The sequence below is a fragment of the Arachis ipaensis genome, chromosome B10 (assembly GCF_059453495.1).
Source record: "Arachis ipaensis isolate K30076 ecotype BB chromosome B10, ASM5945349v1, whole genome shotgun sequence".
Taxonomy (NCBI): Eukaryota; Viridiplantae; Streptophyta; class Magnoliopsida; order Fabales; family Fabaceae; genus Arachis; species Arachis ipaensis.
In genome coordinates, this window is record NC_142435.1 from 141,760,846 (window position 1) to 141,777,749 (window position 16,904).

At 33.1% G+C, this 16,904-nt stretch overlaps 2 protein-coding genes across 4 annotated transcripts; one reads left to right on the plus strand and one right to left on the minus strand.

Moving 5' to 3' along the window:
* The first annotated feature begins 8,519 nt into the window (after positions 1-8,519).
* Positions 8,520-11,704, plus strand: LOC107622821 (EID1-like F-box protein 2). Of its 2 annotated transcripts, XR_015880988.1 has the most exons (4): positions 8,520-8,910; positions 9,308-9,473; positions 9,773-10,546; positions 11,477-11,704. XR_015880988.1 is itself a non-coding variant. In XM_088484518.1 (3 exons), exon 2 carries the CDS (start codon positions 9,782-9,784, stop codon positions 10,526-10,528), a length of 747 nt encoding a protein of 248 aa, XP_088340644.1. In that variant the 5' UTR covers positions 9,335-9,473; positions 9,773-9,781; the 3' UTR covers positions 10,529-10,546; positions 11,477-11,704. The 2 variants fall into 2 exon arrangements, 1 of the variants encoding a protein (XP_088340644.1); XM_088484518.1 differs by lacking the exon at positions 8,520-8,910 and having other exon boundaries at positions 9,335-9,473.
* A 222-nt stretch (positions 11,705-11,926) lies between these two features.
* Positions 11,927-15,243, minus strand: LOC107622823 (uncharacterized). 2 transcript variants are annotated; one of them, XM_016324864.3, is made up of 6 exons: positions 14,940-15,243; positions 14,669-14,794; positions 13,691-13,764; positions 13,531-13,610; positions 13,044-13,195; positions 11,927-12,420 (listed from the first exon to the last, which is right to left on the minus strand). In XM_016324864.3, exons 1-6 carry the CDS (start codon positions 14,941-14,943, stop codon positions 12,356-12,358), a joined length of 501 nt encoding a protein of 166 aa, XP_016180350.1. In that variant the 5' UTR covers positions 14,944-15,243; the 3' UTR covers positions 11,927-12,355. The 2 variants fall into 2 exon arrangements, with proteins under 2 accessions (XP_016180350.1, XP_016180351.1); XM_016324865.3 differs by having other exon boundaries at positions 12,054-12,420; positions 14,669-14,812.
* Between the last annotated feature and the right edge of the window lie 1,661 nt (positions 15,244-16,904).

Below are 16,904 nucleotides of genomic sequence, written 5' to 3' on the forward strand. Positions count from 1 at the left end.
TTTTTATTTAAAACAAAAATAGAAAAAGTGATAGTTAATTTTAAATGTTAAATTTTATAATAATATAAAAGAACAAATATTTTCAATAAGTTTCAATCCTACCATTTTCAATAATAGTAAAAGCACAATTTTTGTCAATATTTTTAACATAATACCGAAAGCTAACATTGATGGGGTTTTAAAATATTATGAGTAAAATTGAGAAAAATTAGGGATAAAAATTGGAACCAAATAAAATAATATAAAAAATATTTACTTATATCTAATATAAAACCAATAAAATAAAAAGCTACTTTTGATTTGATGGGCTAATAATGTAAATTTTGTTCACACTACTATATATTCAATCAATTGTATTATTTTAAATTAAATGATCATTCAAATAGAACATATACAAAGTAATTATTTTTACAAATATAATACGTATAATTAGAAGTTGACATACTTTTATATTGCAATATGTGCAAATGGAATCCTTAAAAATTAGTATTTTATTCACCCACAAATAATTGATATATGTAAGTATAACTGTATGCCGACATAAAGTACTTTTATATTGCAATATGCGTAAATAAAATTCTTAAAAATAAAATTCTCATCTTGATTGGCTAATGCTCCAACACTTTTTGAGCCGATTCCAAAATCTACCACTGATGCTATTAATGATGCTACATATTTGTAAAATTTTTTAGAATTTTTATAATTTTGTTTTATAAAAATAAATATTTAAATATTATAATAAAAAAGACTAGAAGTTAAGTAAATAAATTAAGTACTAAAAATATTTAAAATTAATATCTATAAATATTTAGATTAATATTTAAAAATATTTAAAATTTGAAATTATCTAGAATTAAATTATGGAACCAGGCTATCATAAAATTCATCGTAACTAATTAATAAAGATATCAAAATTTCATTAGCTTTTGTACTTTCTCAAACCATTTATTCAAACTACTTATTCATCAAAACTATCCTTGTTACAATATTCAAGTCTATAATACACTAAACCAACATCAATCTATTTTATAAAACTAACAGTGGCATTAGAACTACGTTCAATCATCTATTGGGCGTAGAATTTTTTTTCCTAACCTATCAACTATATATCCACCACATTATAATCCATTCAAAAACAAAATTTTTCCATACCTATGACCATCTCAACCATCAATATTCATGTACCCATATTATCAGAAGATGATGAGTGCTAGGGGGCCAGCAACTTTTATGTTTTGTAACCATTAATTAGTCATCAATAGTGTTTTTAATGGTATGAGATTACATTCAATGGTGGAAGATCACTCACTTTTTTTTTGATAGTTAAGTGCTGGGCACAAAACACAAAAGTTGCTGGCCCCCTAAACTTTCTCGTCAGGAGATAATTATGAGGACTGACATTCTCAAATGAAAATCTTTCTACAAGCACAAGACTTGTGGAATGTTGTCCACAAAGGATTCATCATGCTAAAGAATCAAGCAATACTATTTGTTGTAGAAAAGAAAAAATTGAAGAAAGAGCAAAAAAAAAATTATATTGCTCAGTGCTTCCTCCAACAAGCTGTAACGAAGACAATCTTTTTAAGGATAAGAAGAATATCATCAGCTAAAAAAGTGTGAAAAAATTTGAAGTAAGAGTTCAGAGGTGAAATAAAGGTACACACAGTCCTCCTTCAATCTCTAAGGAAGCAATATGCAAATATGAAAATGAAAGATTTTGAGAAAATAAAAAGTTATTATACAAGATTAATGAGTTTAGTAACTGAAATGAAAGCTTAGAAGATGACTTTTTCGATAAAAAGATAATGGAGAAAATACCCATTAGTTTGCCTTCCAAACTCGATCCTAAAGTATCTACAATTGAGAAAACTAAAGATTTATCAACGCTAACACTAACAAAGTTAATAAGCTCACTACACGCTTTTGAACAAAGACTAACAAGTCAAAATAATAAAGATTCAATAGAAAATGCATTTCAGATTAAGCTAAATATAAAATATCAGAATCTAAATAAAAAGGGAGGAGAAAAAAGTCAAGCAAATTCTAGAAGTTCAGACACTTTTAAAAAAAATAGAAAATAAAACTGAAAATAGAAAACAATATTCTCCTTGTGGCATATGCAAAAAAATCAACAATTTAGAGAAGGATTGTTGGTACCGTAAAAAATCACAGTACTGCAATTGTAAAAAATTTGGGCATATGGAGAAAGACTGCAAGATGAAGATGAATCATCACACAAACTTTTCTGAAAAAAAGGAGGGAAAAGAGTGTCTATTCTATGCATCATCACAAGAAGAGTGCAAGAAAAAAGATGAAATATGGTATCTCGATAGTGGTTGCAGTAATCACATGATAGGTGATCAAAGTCTATTCAGTGACAACAATAAATCTATTTGATCTGGTATCAAACTTGGAGATGAAACGATCGTGCAAGCAAATGGCAAAGGTACAATCATCGTCCACACTAAGATAGGTACTAAGAATATTCATGATGTTCTATTAATTCCTAAACTAGAACAGAATCTACTTAATATTGGCCAAATGTTAGAGAAAGACTACGCATTACATTTTGAAGAAGACTCATGCACCATAAATAAAAGAAAAACTAAAAAAGTTTCTAGCAATAATTAAAATGAAAAACAGGAGCTTTCCACTCAAATGAAGTTATATTATAGAAATTGCATTAAAGGCCCAAGAAGATAATTCATGACGGTAGCATCGAAGATTTGGCCATTTTCATTTTCATGGATTAAAGCTGCTACATCAAAAGCAACTAATGAGAGATCTACCAAACATCATAAAGATTAATCAACCTTGCGAAGGATGTTTACTTAGCAAACAACATCGCCAACCATTTTCTTCTGGAAGAGCTCAGCGAGAGCCAAGGAGATGCTGGAATTAGTTCACACTGACGTTTGTGGTTCGATGAAGACTCCATAACTCAATAACAATAAGTACTTCATTCTCTTCATTGATGATTAAACTAGAATGACATGGGTACATTCCTACGTGAAAGATCAGAGATTTTTTGGCATCTTCAATAAGTTCAAGCAACATGTGAAAAAGCAAAGTGGTTATAGCATCACGGTACTTCATAGCGATAGAGGAACTGAATATACTTCCAAAGAATTTAATAAATTCTGCGAAGAAGAGGGTGTCGAGCGTCAACTCATAGTGGGATATGTTTCTGAGTAAAATGAAGTATCTGAGAGGGAAAATCGAACTATGATGGAGATGGCACGCTCGATCCTCAAGAAGAAAAATCTGTTAAACATCTTCTGGGCAAAATCTGTTTATACAACAGTATACCTACTAAATTGTTGTCCTGTTAAAGCAGTAGAAAATAAAACTCCAACTAAGAGTCTTTAAATTCATATACTATGTCCACATTCCCACAAAAAAAGAAAAAGCTCGATAAGAAGACAGAAAAAAGAATTTTCTCTGGGTATAGTACACAGTCAAAAGGATATCGTGTGTATAACTTGCAAACAAAGAAACTCACAATCAGTTAAGACGTGGAGTTCGACGATAAATGCTTCATAGAGTTAGGAAGATGAAAAAGTCGAGAAAGGAAGCATTGAATTATCATAGCAATTACCTACAAGACAAGAAGAACAAGAACGTGAAGAAACCAGCACAACTACTCCAACAATAGAAGCAACCACTGATTCTCCTCCAAAAAAAAAACTAAGCCTCTATAAGATGTATATGAAACATGTAATTTTTTCAAGATCGAGCCTACAAGCTTTGAAGAAGTAGAAAAGCAAGAATAATGGAGAAATAACATGGAAGAATAAATTAAGATGATTGAGAAGAACAATACATGAGAATTGGTAAATCGCCCTTCAAATAAAGATATCATTGGAGTCAAATGGGTATACAAGACTAAACTCAATCCCGATGAATTTATTCAGAAGCATAAAACAAGGCTCCTAGCTAAAGAATATACACAAATTTCTAAGATAGATTACTCAGAGACATTTGTACTTGTAACTCACCTAGATATAATAGGAGCACTTATTGCACTAGCCGCACAAAAATAATAAAAGATCTATCAACTGGATATAAAATCTGCTTTTCTAAATAGAAAACTGATGGAAGAACAAACTTAGAGTTAGGTCAAACCTTTCCTAAAATTTGAGAGGCGGTGAGTTGGGAGGATGATTGGGAGATATTAGAAGTATAAGAGATAAAAGTTAATAGAAGTTACAAAATCAAGATCAAGATTAAGTAGCTAAGTTAATTTCTTGATCTCAGATCTGTGTATACATAACTCTACATATATAAAGCAAGAAAGTACAAAAGTAAACAACACCAATAATAATAAAGAATAAATTTTTTCAATTTTTTTAATATTTTAATAAAATGTGATATCTCACTTTATATTTTTTAAGTGAAACTAAAAAAATATATATAAAAAATAAATAAATAATAAAAAATTATATTTTATTAAATAATTAAAAAATTAAAAAAATCCACTCCCATAGTAATAATAATCTTAATACTTGTTATGAAAATAACTAAAAATAACTAAATAAATAAATAAGGAAGAGGTAACAAAAGAAATATAATGAGAGAGAGAAAGTTGTTATTGATGTTGTTGTGTATCTTTCATTTGCCTAGTACATGTGTTTATAGGCAAACAAAATTTGCTTTTTCAAAGTTCATTAATTTTCTTCAACATAAAGACTTGTTCCTTTTAACATAGGAAAATTGAATTACCTATTTAATAGACATCCATTCTTATCTATAGCATCTTCGTCACAACACTCCCCCTTGGATGTCCATTTAGGATTATGCCTCGTTAAAACCTTACTAAAGAAAAACCCAGTGAGAAAAAATTTTAGTGAAAGAAAAAGAGTACAAAATCCATTGTGGTGGAGACTGCCTCATTAAAAACCTTGTCAAGAAAAACCCAATGGGAAAAAACCTGACCAAGGAAAAAAGAGTACAGTCTCTCCCTCTTGCCGACATCATTTAACGTCTCGAAATCGGTGCATCCCAATCTCATGTACCAATCTTTCAAAGGAGGATTTTGGGAGTGACTTGTGAATAAATCTGCCAGATTGTCACTTGAGCAGATCTGTTGTATATTAATTATCCTTTGATTTTGAAGATCATGAGTGAAGAAGAATTTAGGAGAAATATGCTTTGTTCTATCACCCTTGATGTATCCGCCTTTAAGTTGAGAAATGCATGCTGTATTATCTTTAAACAGGACAGTTGGAGCTATCTTATGATCAATCAGTCCACATGATGACAGAATATATTGGATCAAACTCCTAAGCCAAAAACATTCGCGACTAGCTTCATGAATCGCTAGTATTTCGGCATGATTAGAGGATGTTGCAGCAATCGTCTATTTCGTATACCTCCATGATATAGTTGTACCACCATATGTGAACAGATATCCTGTTTGATATCTCCATTTATGTGGATCAGACAGGTATCCAGCATCTGCATAGCCAACTAGTTGTGACTTGGATCCATAGGGATAAAACAATCCCATATCAACCGTTCCATGAAGATATCAAAAGATTTGCTTGATTCCACTCCAATGTCTTCTGGTTGGGAAGGAACTATACCTTGCTAGTAAATTCACCGCGAATGATATGTCAGGTCGCGTATTATTAGCAAGATACATTAGCGCTCCGATGGCACTAAGATATGGTACTTCAAGACTAAGGATATCTTCATTCTCTTCTTTAGGACAGAATTGATCCTTTTCCACATCCAAAGATCTTACGATCATTGGGGTACTTAATGGATGTGACTTATCCATATAAAATCTTTTCAAGATCTTCTTTGTGTATGTTGTTTGATGAATAAAGATCCCATTTTGGTGCAATTAGGTGGTGCAATGGGAACATATATTGCACACCCAAATATTCTTAAATAGGAAACATTTGGCTGCTGGCCAAAAGCTAATTGCATAGGAAAGAACTGATCGTAACTCGTTGGCTTCAAACGAATAAGTGCCGCGACATGTAAAATAGCATGCCCCAAACCGAGGTTGGGAGATTTGTTCTCATAAGTAATCTAGCAATTAATTGGAGGCATTTAATAAGTGATTCTTCTAACCCATTTTATGTGTGAACATAAGCTACTGGATGTTCAACACTTATTCCATTAGCCATACAATAAGTATCAAAAGCTTGGGAAGTAAATTCACCAGCATTATCAAGACGAATTGCTTTGATTGGATTTTCTAGAAATTATGCTTTTAATCGAATAATTTGAGCCAGTAATCTCGCAAACGCCAGGTTGCGAGAAGATAATAAGCACACATGTGACCATCTCAAAGATGCGTCTATCAGGACCATAAAATATCTAAAAGATCCACATGGTGGATGAATAGGTCCACATATATCACCTTGAATCCTTTCTAGGAATTCAGGGGACTCAAATCCAATCTTTACTGGTGATGGCCTTAAAATTAACTTCCCTTGAGAATATGCAGCACAACAAAATTCACTAGTTTTAATAATCTTCTGGTTCTTTAGTGAATGTTCATGAGAGTTTTCAATAATTCTCCTCATCATGGTTGTTCCCGAATGACCCAATCTATCATGCCATGTTATGAATTCATTTGGGCTAGTAAACTTCTGGTTTATAATGGCATGTGATTCAATTGCACTAATCTTGGTATAATACAACCCAGATGAAAGTGAGGGTAATTTTTCTAATATAACTTTCTTATTTGAATCATGAGTTATGATACATAAATACTCATGATTTTCCTCATTCATTGTCTCAACATGATATCTATTTCGTCGAATATCTTTGAAACTTAACAAGTTCTTCAGGGACTTGGTAGATAATAGTGCATTATTTATTATAAATTTTGTTCCTCCAGGAAAAAAAATTATAGCTCTTCCGGAGCCTTCAATCACATTGCCTGAGCCAATAATAGTATTAACATACTCTTCTTGTGGCACAATATGGGTAAAATATATATCACTTTTAAGAATAGTGTGCGAACTTGCACTATCCGCAAGGCAAATATCTTAAGAATGTGTCCTTGCCATTTTTCTTCAAAGACAAATGATGATAATAATAATAAAATGAATAAAAGTACATGCACAGTAAAATTATTCACATGAATACTTAACAAATACATACACATATCAAACTATTCCATCATTGATCAAATAGCCAATATTTCCTTCAAGATCCTCAAAGAAATTAGATACATCATAATGAGTGGTGTAATTTTCATAATTTTGAACAAAATTTGTTTCCTTTTCTTTGTCATCCTTTTTCAAGGATGCTTAATAAATATCAACAAGGTGCCTTGGGATACGACAGGTACGTGACCAATGGCCCTTTCCACCACAATGGAAGCATTTATCCTCAATTGATTTACTTTGCCAATTGTTTCTTTCTTTATCCCATTTCTGGTGAGATCCTTTCTTATGAACATAATTTCTTTTCCTTCCATAATTTTTCTTGTTATCAAAATCTTGCTATTTACCTCTTCTGGAGTTATAAGTTGCCGCATTTGCTTCAGGAAATGGGATGACGCCAACTGGGCATGCTTCATGATTTCTTAAGAGCAACTCATTGTTGCGTTCAACAACAAGAAAGTAAGAAATTACCTCAGAATATTTTTAAATCATTTTTCTTTATTGCTACTACAGGAGCACATTCAAGGCATGGAAGGTTGAGAAAGTTTTCTCTAACATATTGGGTTTAAGGAAGTATCACATGATTGTACCTTTCTTCAAGGTTTTTTCACATATCTGCAGGATCTTTTAATGTGGGATATTCATTTTTCAATCATACATTAAGATGACGACGAAAGAAAATTATGGCTTTGACTTTATCCTTCTGGGATGTATTTTCAGTCTTAATGGTATCTCCAAGATCCATTGAATCAAGATGGATTTTAGCATATAGTATCCAGATATATCAAAAGCATTATATTCAAGATGAAAGAGTTTCGACATAATAAAAATTTATTACCTGAAGTCTTCCTAAAAATTGATCAAAATCTCGTGCAGATAACGTGTTATGAAAATAATTAAATAAATAAATAAGGAAGAGGTAACAAAAGAAATATAATGAGAGAGAGAAAATTGTTATTGATGTTGTTGTGTATCGTTCATTTGCCTCGTACATATATTTATAGGCAAACAAAATTTACTTTTTCAAAGCTTATTAATTTTCTTCAACATAAAAACTTATTCCTTTTAACATAGAAAAATTGAATTACCCATTTAATGGACATTCATTCTTATCCATAACAACGATACTCATTTACTTCTAGTTTTTCTCTTTAATACTTTTCGGTCCTTTTCTCTCAGTTAGCCGAGTTTCACACCAACACTGTGGAAGGAAATAAAAATTTGGACTTAGTTCTTATTTCTCTCTTTAAGTTAATAATCTCTTTTTAGTTACATATAGTTATTAAAACAATTATTAAATTTAAAGGGAATATAAAAGAACCAAGATGTAGGTGTAGAGAGTGAGCTTTTGAATTTTGATATTTTTAAGGAACGGTGAAAACAATGGGCGGCACAATAAACTTTTCCATTGCACGAATGCCACGTAACCATTCTCCACTGCCAGCTGGACTCACTGCCACGTTTCCTCTTATCACTTGTCATTCACGGAACTCATTTTTACCGACCCTGTCATTATATCATTACTCCTCACTTCAATATATCTGAAACTCTCTCACTCTCTTTCTCTCTGCTTCATAACCACAATGCAAAACCCAACCCAAAAGCCTTTGTTTTTTTCTCTCTCTCTCTTCTTCTTAAACCTTTCTTTCTCTACATTTTTTATGCCTTGCCCTTGAGTGTTTGTTTTGTGCTTTCTTTCCTTTCTTTTGTCTGGACAGAATTGCCCCTGCTGGAAGCTGAAAACTACTGAAGCCTTTTGCTGTTGCAACTTTCTGCAAGCAAAGTTAGTTGCTTTCTATCTTTTTGCTTGTTGAATTTGCTGTTCTTTTTATCAATTGCATGCAGGGAAGTGTTTCTCTCAAAAGATTTGGGGGTTTTCAACTTCTTCTGATCCATTTTTCGTTTTTTGGTTTCCTTTCTGGAAAAAAAAAGGAGAATGGAGGGTGTTTTAGTAAATTTAGAGAATTAGAGTGTGGTTTGTTGTGAAATCTAGTGATGGATCATTTTGGATGTTTTGTCTATTTAGTAAGGGATTCTTGTGTAACTGACTGTGCTGTGTGTAATGAACATGTTGAAGAATTTTGTTCTGTAATGTAGCTTGATTTGCATTTGTTATGTAATGTTGAGCTGTTGCTACTGTGGTTAATTTATCTTCTTTTGTTTGTTAACCGCTTTTATAGATGAGATGCGGAATTTGGGGAATTTTTTGAGCTCCTAGGTGCTTGAATTTGGAAGAAATTTTTAAGGCTGATCTTGGTTGAAGTGCTGTTGCTTGAACTGAACTGAAATGAATTGAATTGAACAACCCCCTCTCTTCGGAGCTCCTTTATTGATCGAGTTTTTCTTGTAAGTGTCCGCGCCGAAATCCTATTCCGCATTTGAATTTGTGTAGAAGATTTTGTTTCCTTTTCTTGAATCAACTTTTGAGTACTTTATGAAGATGCCTGTGATGAGGTGAATTCTTAATGTATGGACTAAACTTTTTTACCTGAACAATTAAGTATGGGTTCTCTTAGTTTCCAATTCTCCATGATGTAACTAGTTAAGAAATTAGGTTTCTAGGTTGTCAAATTATGAATAACCTAAAGCATGACAAATAAGAGTTGTTATAAACTAATAACTTCAAAATCTTCGAGCTTTCGCAGGTGTAGAAAATGATTCTGACAAAGCAATATAGGTGTGTACACTCAGCTAGTTGTCAATGCACCAAGGGGCATTTAAGTGAAGATGTGTTATTCTTGGTTTTTCATCGTTTGAATTGGAACCCCAAGTTAATTGCCACTCTGTCATGTGTGTGCAAATGGTTCGATGATCTTGCGAAGCGAGTACTGTGGAAGGAGTTTTGTCGAACAAGAGCTCCTAAGATGATGCTTGATCTGCAATCAAGCGGAAGCCATAGTATTGACGGAAACTGGAGGCCCCTAGGGAAGCTGCTTACGTACTGTTCCGGATGCAAGAGAGGTGGTTTGTTCAGAAACATTCAGATCCCCGGTCACTTTGTATATCGGACTAGGTTTTCTAGAACATCAGGAAAGAGCTTTCTTTTACCACAGTGCAGAAATGATGTTTTATATGTGTCTGATCCTTGCGAACATCTTGACCAAGGTGAAGAAGGGGATTTAGGATTCTTCCGTGGAATTTTCAAGTCTTTTGCGACCTCGAATGTAAGGAGGATGCTTAATAACAAGGCTGCCAGGCTCCATCCAACAGAGGTTTGCCCTTATTGTAAGGCAAAGTTGTGGAGCATGCTGCAGGCTAACATGATCCCGCAAAGTGCTAGTTGCAGGTTGGGTTCATATGAAGATTGCATCGAGTATTATGTTTGCCTTAATGGGCACATGCTTGGGATCTGCACCCTGTTACCATTATCTGAATCAGAAGAGGCATCTGAGAAGGACTAAGATTGTAATGATTCTCAGGTATTTTCTCATACCTAAAAATAATGAGTTTTTCTTATGTTTAGTTTTCGTTTCTCTTTTCTATATAAAAACTGAACGCTAAGATTGAAAATCTTTTTTGGAATTTTCGGCAACTGGCTTCATTAAAACAAACTGAGCTAAACAGCTAAATATTTTTTCATAGGTTATCTAGTTGATTAAAATCCTCAACTAAGCTTATAGAAAATTGTGATCCAGTATTGAATACTGAGCACCCAAAATCCATTTGTCTCCAACTTAATTTTGGTGTGCCTGAATAGTGGTTGTTTTAATTTTGTTATTTGTAATTTGTGTATAAAATCCCCGTAGTTTGACTCCTCAAAAATTCCCTACAGGATAGAGTATGGGGGATCAATTAAGTCTTGACTTCTCTAAAGATAATTTCTTGGTACATTCAAGTAAAAATCATGTTAAAAGCAAGTTGCCAATTCCTCCTTTTATTATCACACATGTTAACAGAAACCACTTTATAGAATCAAGAACAAAGCCTGTTCGCCCTTTAGGGATGCTTGATAGTTCATGATTTTAGTATGGTACATATGGACAAGATACTTGGTAGTTTGAGAGGAGTCTTCACAAGTGGAAGTCAAGAAGCTTCTTCTATATTTTACCAGAGAGTAGGAAGCAAAGTTTCAAGGAGAAATTATTGGGTACTTATGGGAGCACTTAATATCTAGGTTGATTATTCTCCATCTATTAATATAATAACTTTCAAATGAAAATACAATTCTTACCATAAAAAAGAACACTGATATCTCGATAGATGGAGCGTAATCCACCAAAGTGCTCTACGAGTATGCAATAATTTCTTAAGAGTAGAAGAATACGCTGAAAGGTGTACGAATGCTTGGATTGCCTACTTTTTACTTTGAAGTCCTCACAATATGACATTTCTTCAATTATTTTGAACAGATTGGCATTCCCTATTCACATGATGTACTGGTTTGAACGCACTTCTGGAATACTCATCGGGTAAAAATTTCTGGTCAAATATGCCATTATATGAATTAAATTTAAACCATTGAGTTTGATTGATGCTGCTGCTGTGTCAACACATGCTGGCATTTTCCTACAAAGGATAGATAGTGTATGAACAAAATTTTCAACAATGAATCAAAATATTGGCTTTGTTACTGTGAACTCTGACATTCCATGAAACAATGTTTGTTGCTGTGTGAATATCTGTAGTACCCGGCTGGTAGATTTGGTTGTTCTTTAATTCATAATTGTTAAGTATCATTCTCATTCCTCTCACTCTGCTAAACCCAACCATCGTTATGAGGAGTTAAGTATATTCTTAGGCTTCATATTCTTTGTTTTGATGCGCAGCTTTAAATTATGAGAAAATGTGAGTCAATGATATAGCAGACAAGATTCTAGTAGCCTTGATTAATACAATTCAAAAAGGCCAATTTGCCATTGGGGAACAACCATGTTCACGCTTCTTTCTCACGTTGCCTGCGTTGAACCTTTATCAAGTATTCAACTATTCATGCTTAAATGAGTTATCAAAATTATATAAATCAAAACAGCTGTTTAGACTCCGACGTAAGTGCACACTAATAACGCATATGACTTCTACATGTGATTCGTTAAGTTTACAAAGAGTTGAATTGTAACACTTGGCTGTCCTAAATGGATTGGAAAGGAAAAAGTAATTGATTCGTTTCGACTGATTTCAAGCCTTCAAGGGGAAGCGAAAATGGTGGATGGTCATAGAGAACGACTTTGTAACCTTCACATTAAATAGATTAAAGTAGGTGATTTGCTTAACAAGTTGCAGTAAATTTTCTACTCAGTTTCTTCTTCGTCCTTTCGAAAGTCCAACCCAGAAATTGTCATCCTTCCAATGTTAACTGCACAATGGAAATCACCAAACAAAATGTGTGATGGAAGAATGAAAGAGGAATCATTTAAACAATGCAGAACTTGTGAAAGGAAATGTCTTAAACTGATACTGCTATTTGAAAGTGGCGATTTAACATTTCAAAAGAATGCAAGGTTCCTTCATTTGCAAGATAACCTTACAAAACTCTATCAGGAAGCCATGTGTCAGGATGCAAATACATGCCATGAAGGTAGCATCAAAATATCCTCGCACGGTTTATGATGTAGATTTCTGTTAACAAAATTGATTCCAAGAAGAGAAATGCCATAGTTGATTTAACAGCAGAAAAAGTATGGCATTGCCCCCTGCCCTTTTTCTTCAATTTGGTATGCACAAAAATGAAAATAACCGAAACATGGAAATGGCAAGGAATGCACCACATATTATAAAAGGTCTGGCAATTACCTAGAACGCAGTCAAATATAATCAAAATGAGTTTATCAGGATGATATTAAATATAAATATGCAGATATATTTAAACCTGGCACAACATAAACCAAGCTCCCCTCCTTCATAAAACAAACAGGAAACTACTACTAGGTGATAAAACAAACAGGAGACTACTACTAGGTGAGAGTCACATTGACATACCAACGGCGTCCAGCCCCATTAATTTCGGCATGAACTGTCTTATGTGGTCTTCGGCTGCTTTATCAGCTTTCAATGTCTGGCACTCGAAAAAAACCATGATTCTTTTCTTCCCATTATTCTGTCCAACCATACCTGTGACATCCTTCTCCCAACTGTTACAAGGTGAATGCAAAACAATGAATTGAAGATGTCATCATGTAATACTCATCAAAATGAATGGAAACTTCGATTTGTAAATGTAAAGAATGTCTAGAAGAGAAACCCCATTCATAGAATCTAACTATAGTTAATCCTAGTAGAGTCCAATAATTCCTGCACTATACTCTAGAACAAATACCAACACGATTACCCGATTAAGAAAATTCACTTTCATCTTAATACCGTTATTCTGGCTGTTTACCATAAAAATTTTACTGATTAGGTATCAAATATGATTTAAAAAAAAAAGACCCTGGTAGTATATAATGTAAAGATCACCATGCCTTACCCATGAGCATGATCAATGCTATTGAACCGAGCAGCATCATGACCTTTGCATTCGACAATAGTAACTTGTTCTTTCTTTGTCTGTTTCAACAAAACCAAACAGGCAATGAAGTGCATGATGAACAGCTAAAGATAAACAACACAGAAGTCATGGTTAGTACATTGAAATCTGTGATTGTAAGCTTGATGAGGCGATAATCCTCACCCCTACTGCATTCCCTTTCACAAGGCAATTCTTACGCCGTAGAAAAAATTGGAAAAGAGAAACACGTAAGTAATCATATTAAATGGAGAAAACTGAGAATGTACATAAAAAAAAACCTATAGATTCACATAGGACCATGAGAAAGTAATCAACATAAAATAAATCAACAAGGTGTAAAATAAATCCAACTCAACATCTTTTGCGATTCTGGGAAGAGTTACTCGTTGGAGGGAGGATAATGAAAGTTGTAAGCTGTGTTTAAAGTTTAAGTTTGACAATTTTAATAAGAAGCAAGTAATTCAGCTTAGATTCAATGGTATACAATCTAAAACAGAACAAATAACAAAACTCCGCTGTCAAAACACGCTATCCGTTTACCTAAAGCGCATTTAGAAAGAAAATTTCCAATGATAATCCCCAATCCAATGAAGAGAAAGGCAGACTAATCACCAACACTGGCTCTATTTCTATGAAAGGGTGCAATTGATTTAGACCCTACATTTATCTCATGGCATGATCTAGGTCTGTGCCTCATTTTTCATCAAGCAAACTCAAATGATATTAGATTAACGAGCGGTTCGCTGTAAAGCATTTGGCATTTCATAGAGTTTAGGGAAGAGCTGCACCCGAATCGTGTAATGTAGACAGTCTAACCTATTGCAAACATTAGTGGCTCTATTGATTGAACTTCTGACTTCATAGACAACTCAACCGTTACTTCAAGGTTACTTGAAACCCAGTGATAATTGCAAACACACAAAGAAATTCAATTTGCTAGCACTAGAGGAAACTATTAAAGTATCACTTTTTGGTTTATATTCTAACTAATATTCAATAGTACCTAAACTCAAATTTCAGTCTTCCTAAACACATTCACAAAATTGAAAATTACTTCAAAAAGAAATAATTAAAAAAATTATAGATAATAATATACCAGAGCCATGAAGACCATAGCAGATAGAATGGGGAAGTTGGATGAAGTGTCCCGATAAAGAACCACTTGGTAACAATGCTATTGATGCCATTCCTTCCATCTCCTCCATCTTCTCTTCTATCTCCTCTGCCACAAAATTTTAACCTAAAAATAAGTGACGGAAAAATTGGGAAGCGAATTCAAACCAATAAAGTTTGGATTTTTAATATTATCAACAGCTCATGATCAAAGACCAAATTTTAAAATAAGAGGAAAAAAATAAAACACTGACCCATTGGGCAGTTAAGTTGGTTATGTTGAATGACACAGTGACACTGCAAACTGTGAAAGCGAAAGGAAGAGAAGCTTGGTCCTTGGAGACGAAATTGAATGATGGAAAACGAAACCGACTCAAAGTAGCGGCATCAGTTATTAGCCGACGGTTGCCGTTTTGTGGCTCCCTGTTACTCTCACCTTTACACTTCACGACTTGTCGTTTAACCCTCTTCTCACCCTTTTTTTTTTTTTTTGTCACTACCTCTCACCTTTTCTTTCGTTGATGAACAACTAATTTTGTGCTAAATCATTGAAAAGGTCTTTTTTAAAAAAGAAAAATGATAGAAGATTTTGTCAAAATAAACATCTTGAAATTATGGAAAAAGGAGTTTTTTTTTTTATCGAAAATAGGAAGACTCAAACTCGCAACTTTTTAAGTGAATATGAGAAGACTATCACATTTAAACTATTATTCATTGGAAAAAAAATAGGATTTAATTGAAAAGAGATTTTGTTTAGCTCATTTTTAAATGTTTTCTGTTTACCTCTTTACTTATTATATTTGGTACCAATAATTTAGAATTTAGAATTTATTATTATACTTTAAAATTTAGAGTTCATGATATTTTATTTTCTATTTTTTTTAATTTATTTTTAATAATAAGTTAATTTTTAAAAAATACTTTACTTTTTTTTTTGGAGTGCATTATTCTTCACCACTTAATATTAATTGTAAAGATATTTATAACAAGATTTATTTATGACATTTTATACCGATTATCTAATTAAATTCATATTTAGATGAGTCCGTAAATTCATGTATCTAATCAAATTTACGTGTTTAGATAAGCAGATGAAGTCATGTGTTTAGATGGGTTGGTTCCACGATCACCGATTCCTCGCCCGGATGGACGGCCCACTCAGCTGCCACCGTGCCCATGGGCGAATCGCCACTACGGTTGCTGCCCACACCTGTTTCCCTCTGACGGACAACCCTCTTGGCCGCTCAAACAAACCCCTCCTCCCCCCTCTGCTCCTTGTCCTTTTCATACATTAAGAAAATTCAATTACTTGCTGTTAGACAAAATATAATTTTTATAAGAAAATTATAAAAAGAAATAATTAATTATTTGGTAATGTTCCTATATATAATATTTATATCTATTTTAAATTAAATTAGATCATTTGATAGTTGGTTATTTATTTAAATTTTGAAATTAACATCAAGCAAGAAGTGCGAGAACAGTTACAAGAAATTCAAATTTTCTGCAAGTGGTGTACAAATGGTAACTGTTAGCTGATATTAGGCTAGTCTATAAATAGAGCTTTAAGAAAACATTATAATCAGTTCAGTTTTTCTTGGAAAACGCTTAGAAACCCAAAAAATGCTCTCAACCCCTTGGCATCACAGAGTAAAATTGGAAATCTTAAGTAATTCCTCTGAACTTAAACACTTGTACTTTGTTTTTTTCCAGTTTTTATTAATAAAATTCCTCTACTTTTACGTCTTTTTCTCTTTTACGTTTGTGTTTCTTCCTTCATCTTCTTTTTAATTTCCTGTTTGTTTTAATTTCTGCATTTTACTTTGCCTCCGACACCTTGCATGTTTTCTTTTCATCTTTAATTTTACTTTCGAAACTACAATTGAGACCTTGAGACATCCACAAAAGGAGTCGTTTCCGCTCCTTAAATTAAGATTGTGAAACAAAACTCGAAAATTATTGATTTATTTGTTGTTAACAATGGAACAAAAATTTGAGTAAAACAAATTGGCACGCTCGGTGGGACCTTGTCAATAGATTGTAGTTTGTCAAAAGAAAAAGCAAGAGTTTTGAATTTGCATGTGGTTGCGCAGTGGTAAGTTCGTGCGTCCAGAGCCAAGAAAATCAGTGTTAGTTGACATGTCAAATACTTCTGCAGCATCTTCTTCTACTTCTAGTGATGAGATTAGAGGAAATGAATCCGAAAATTCTCCTGTGGT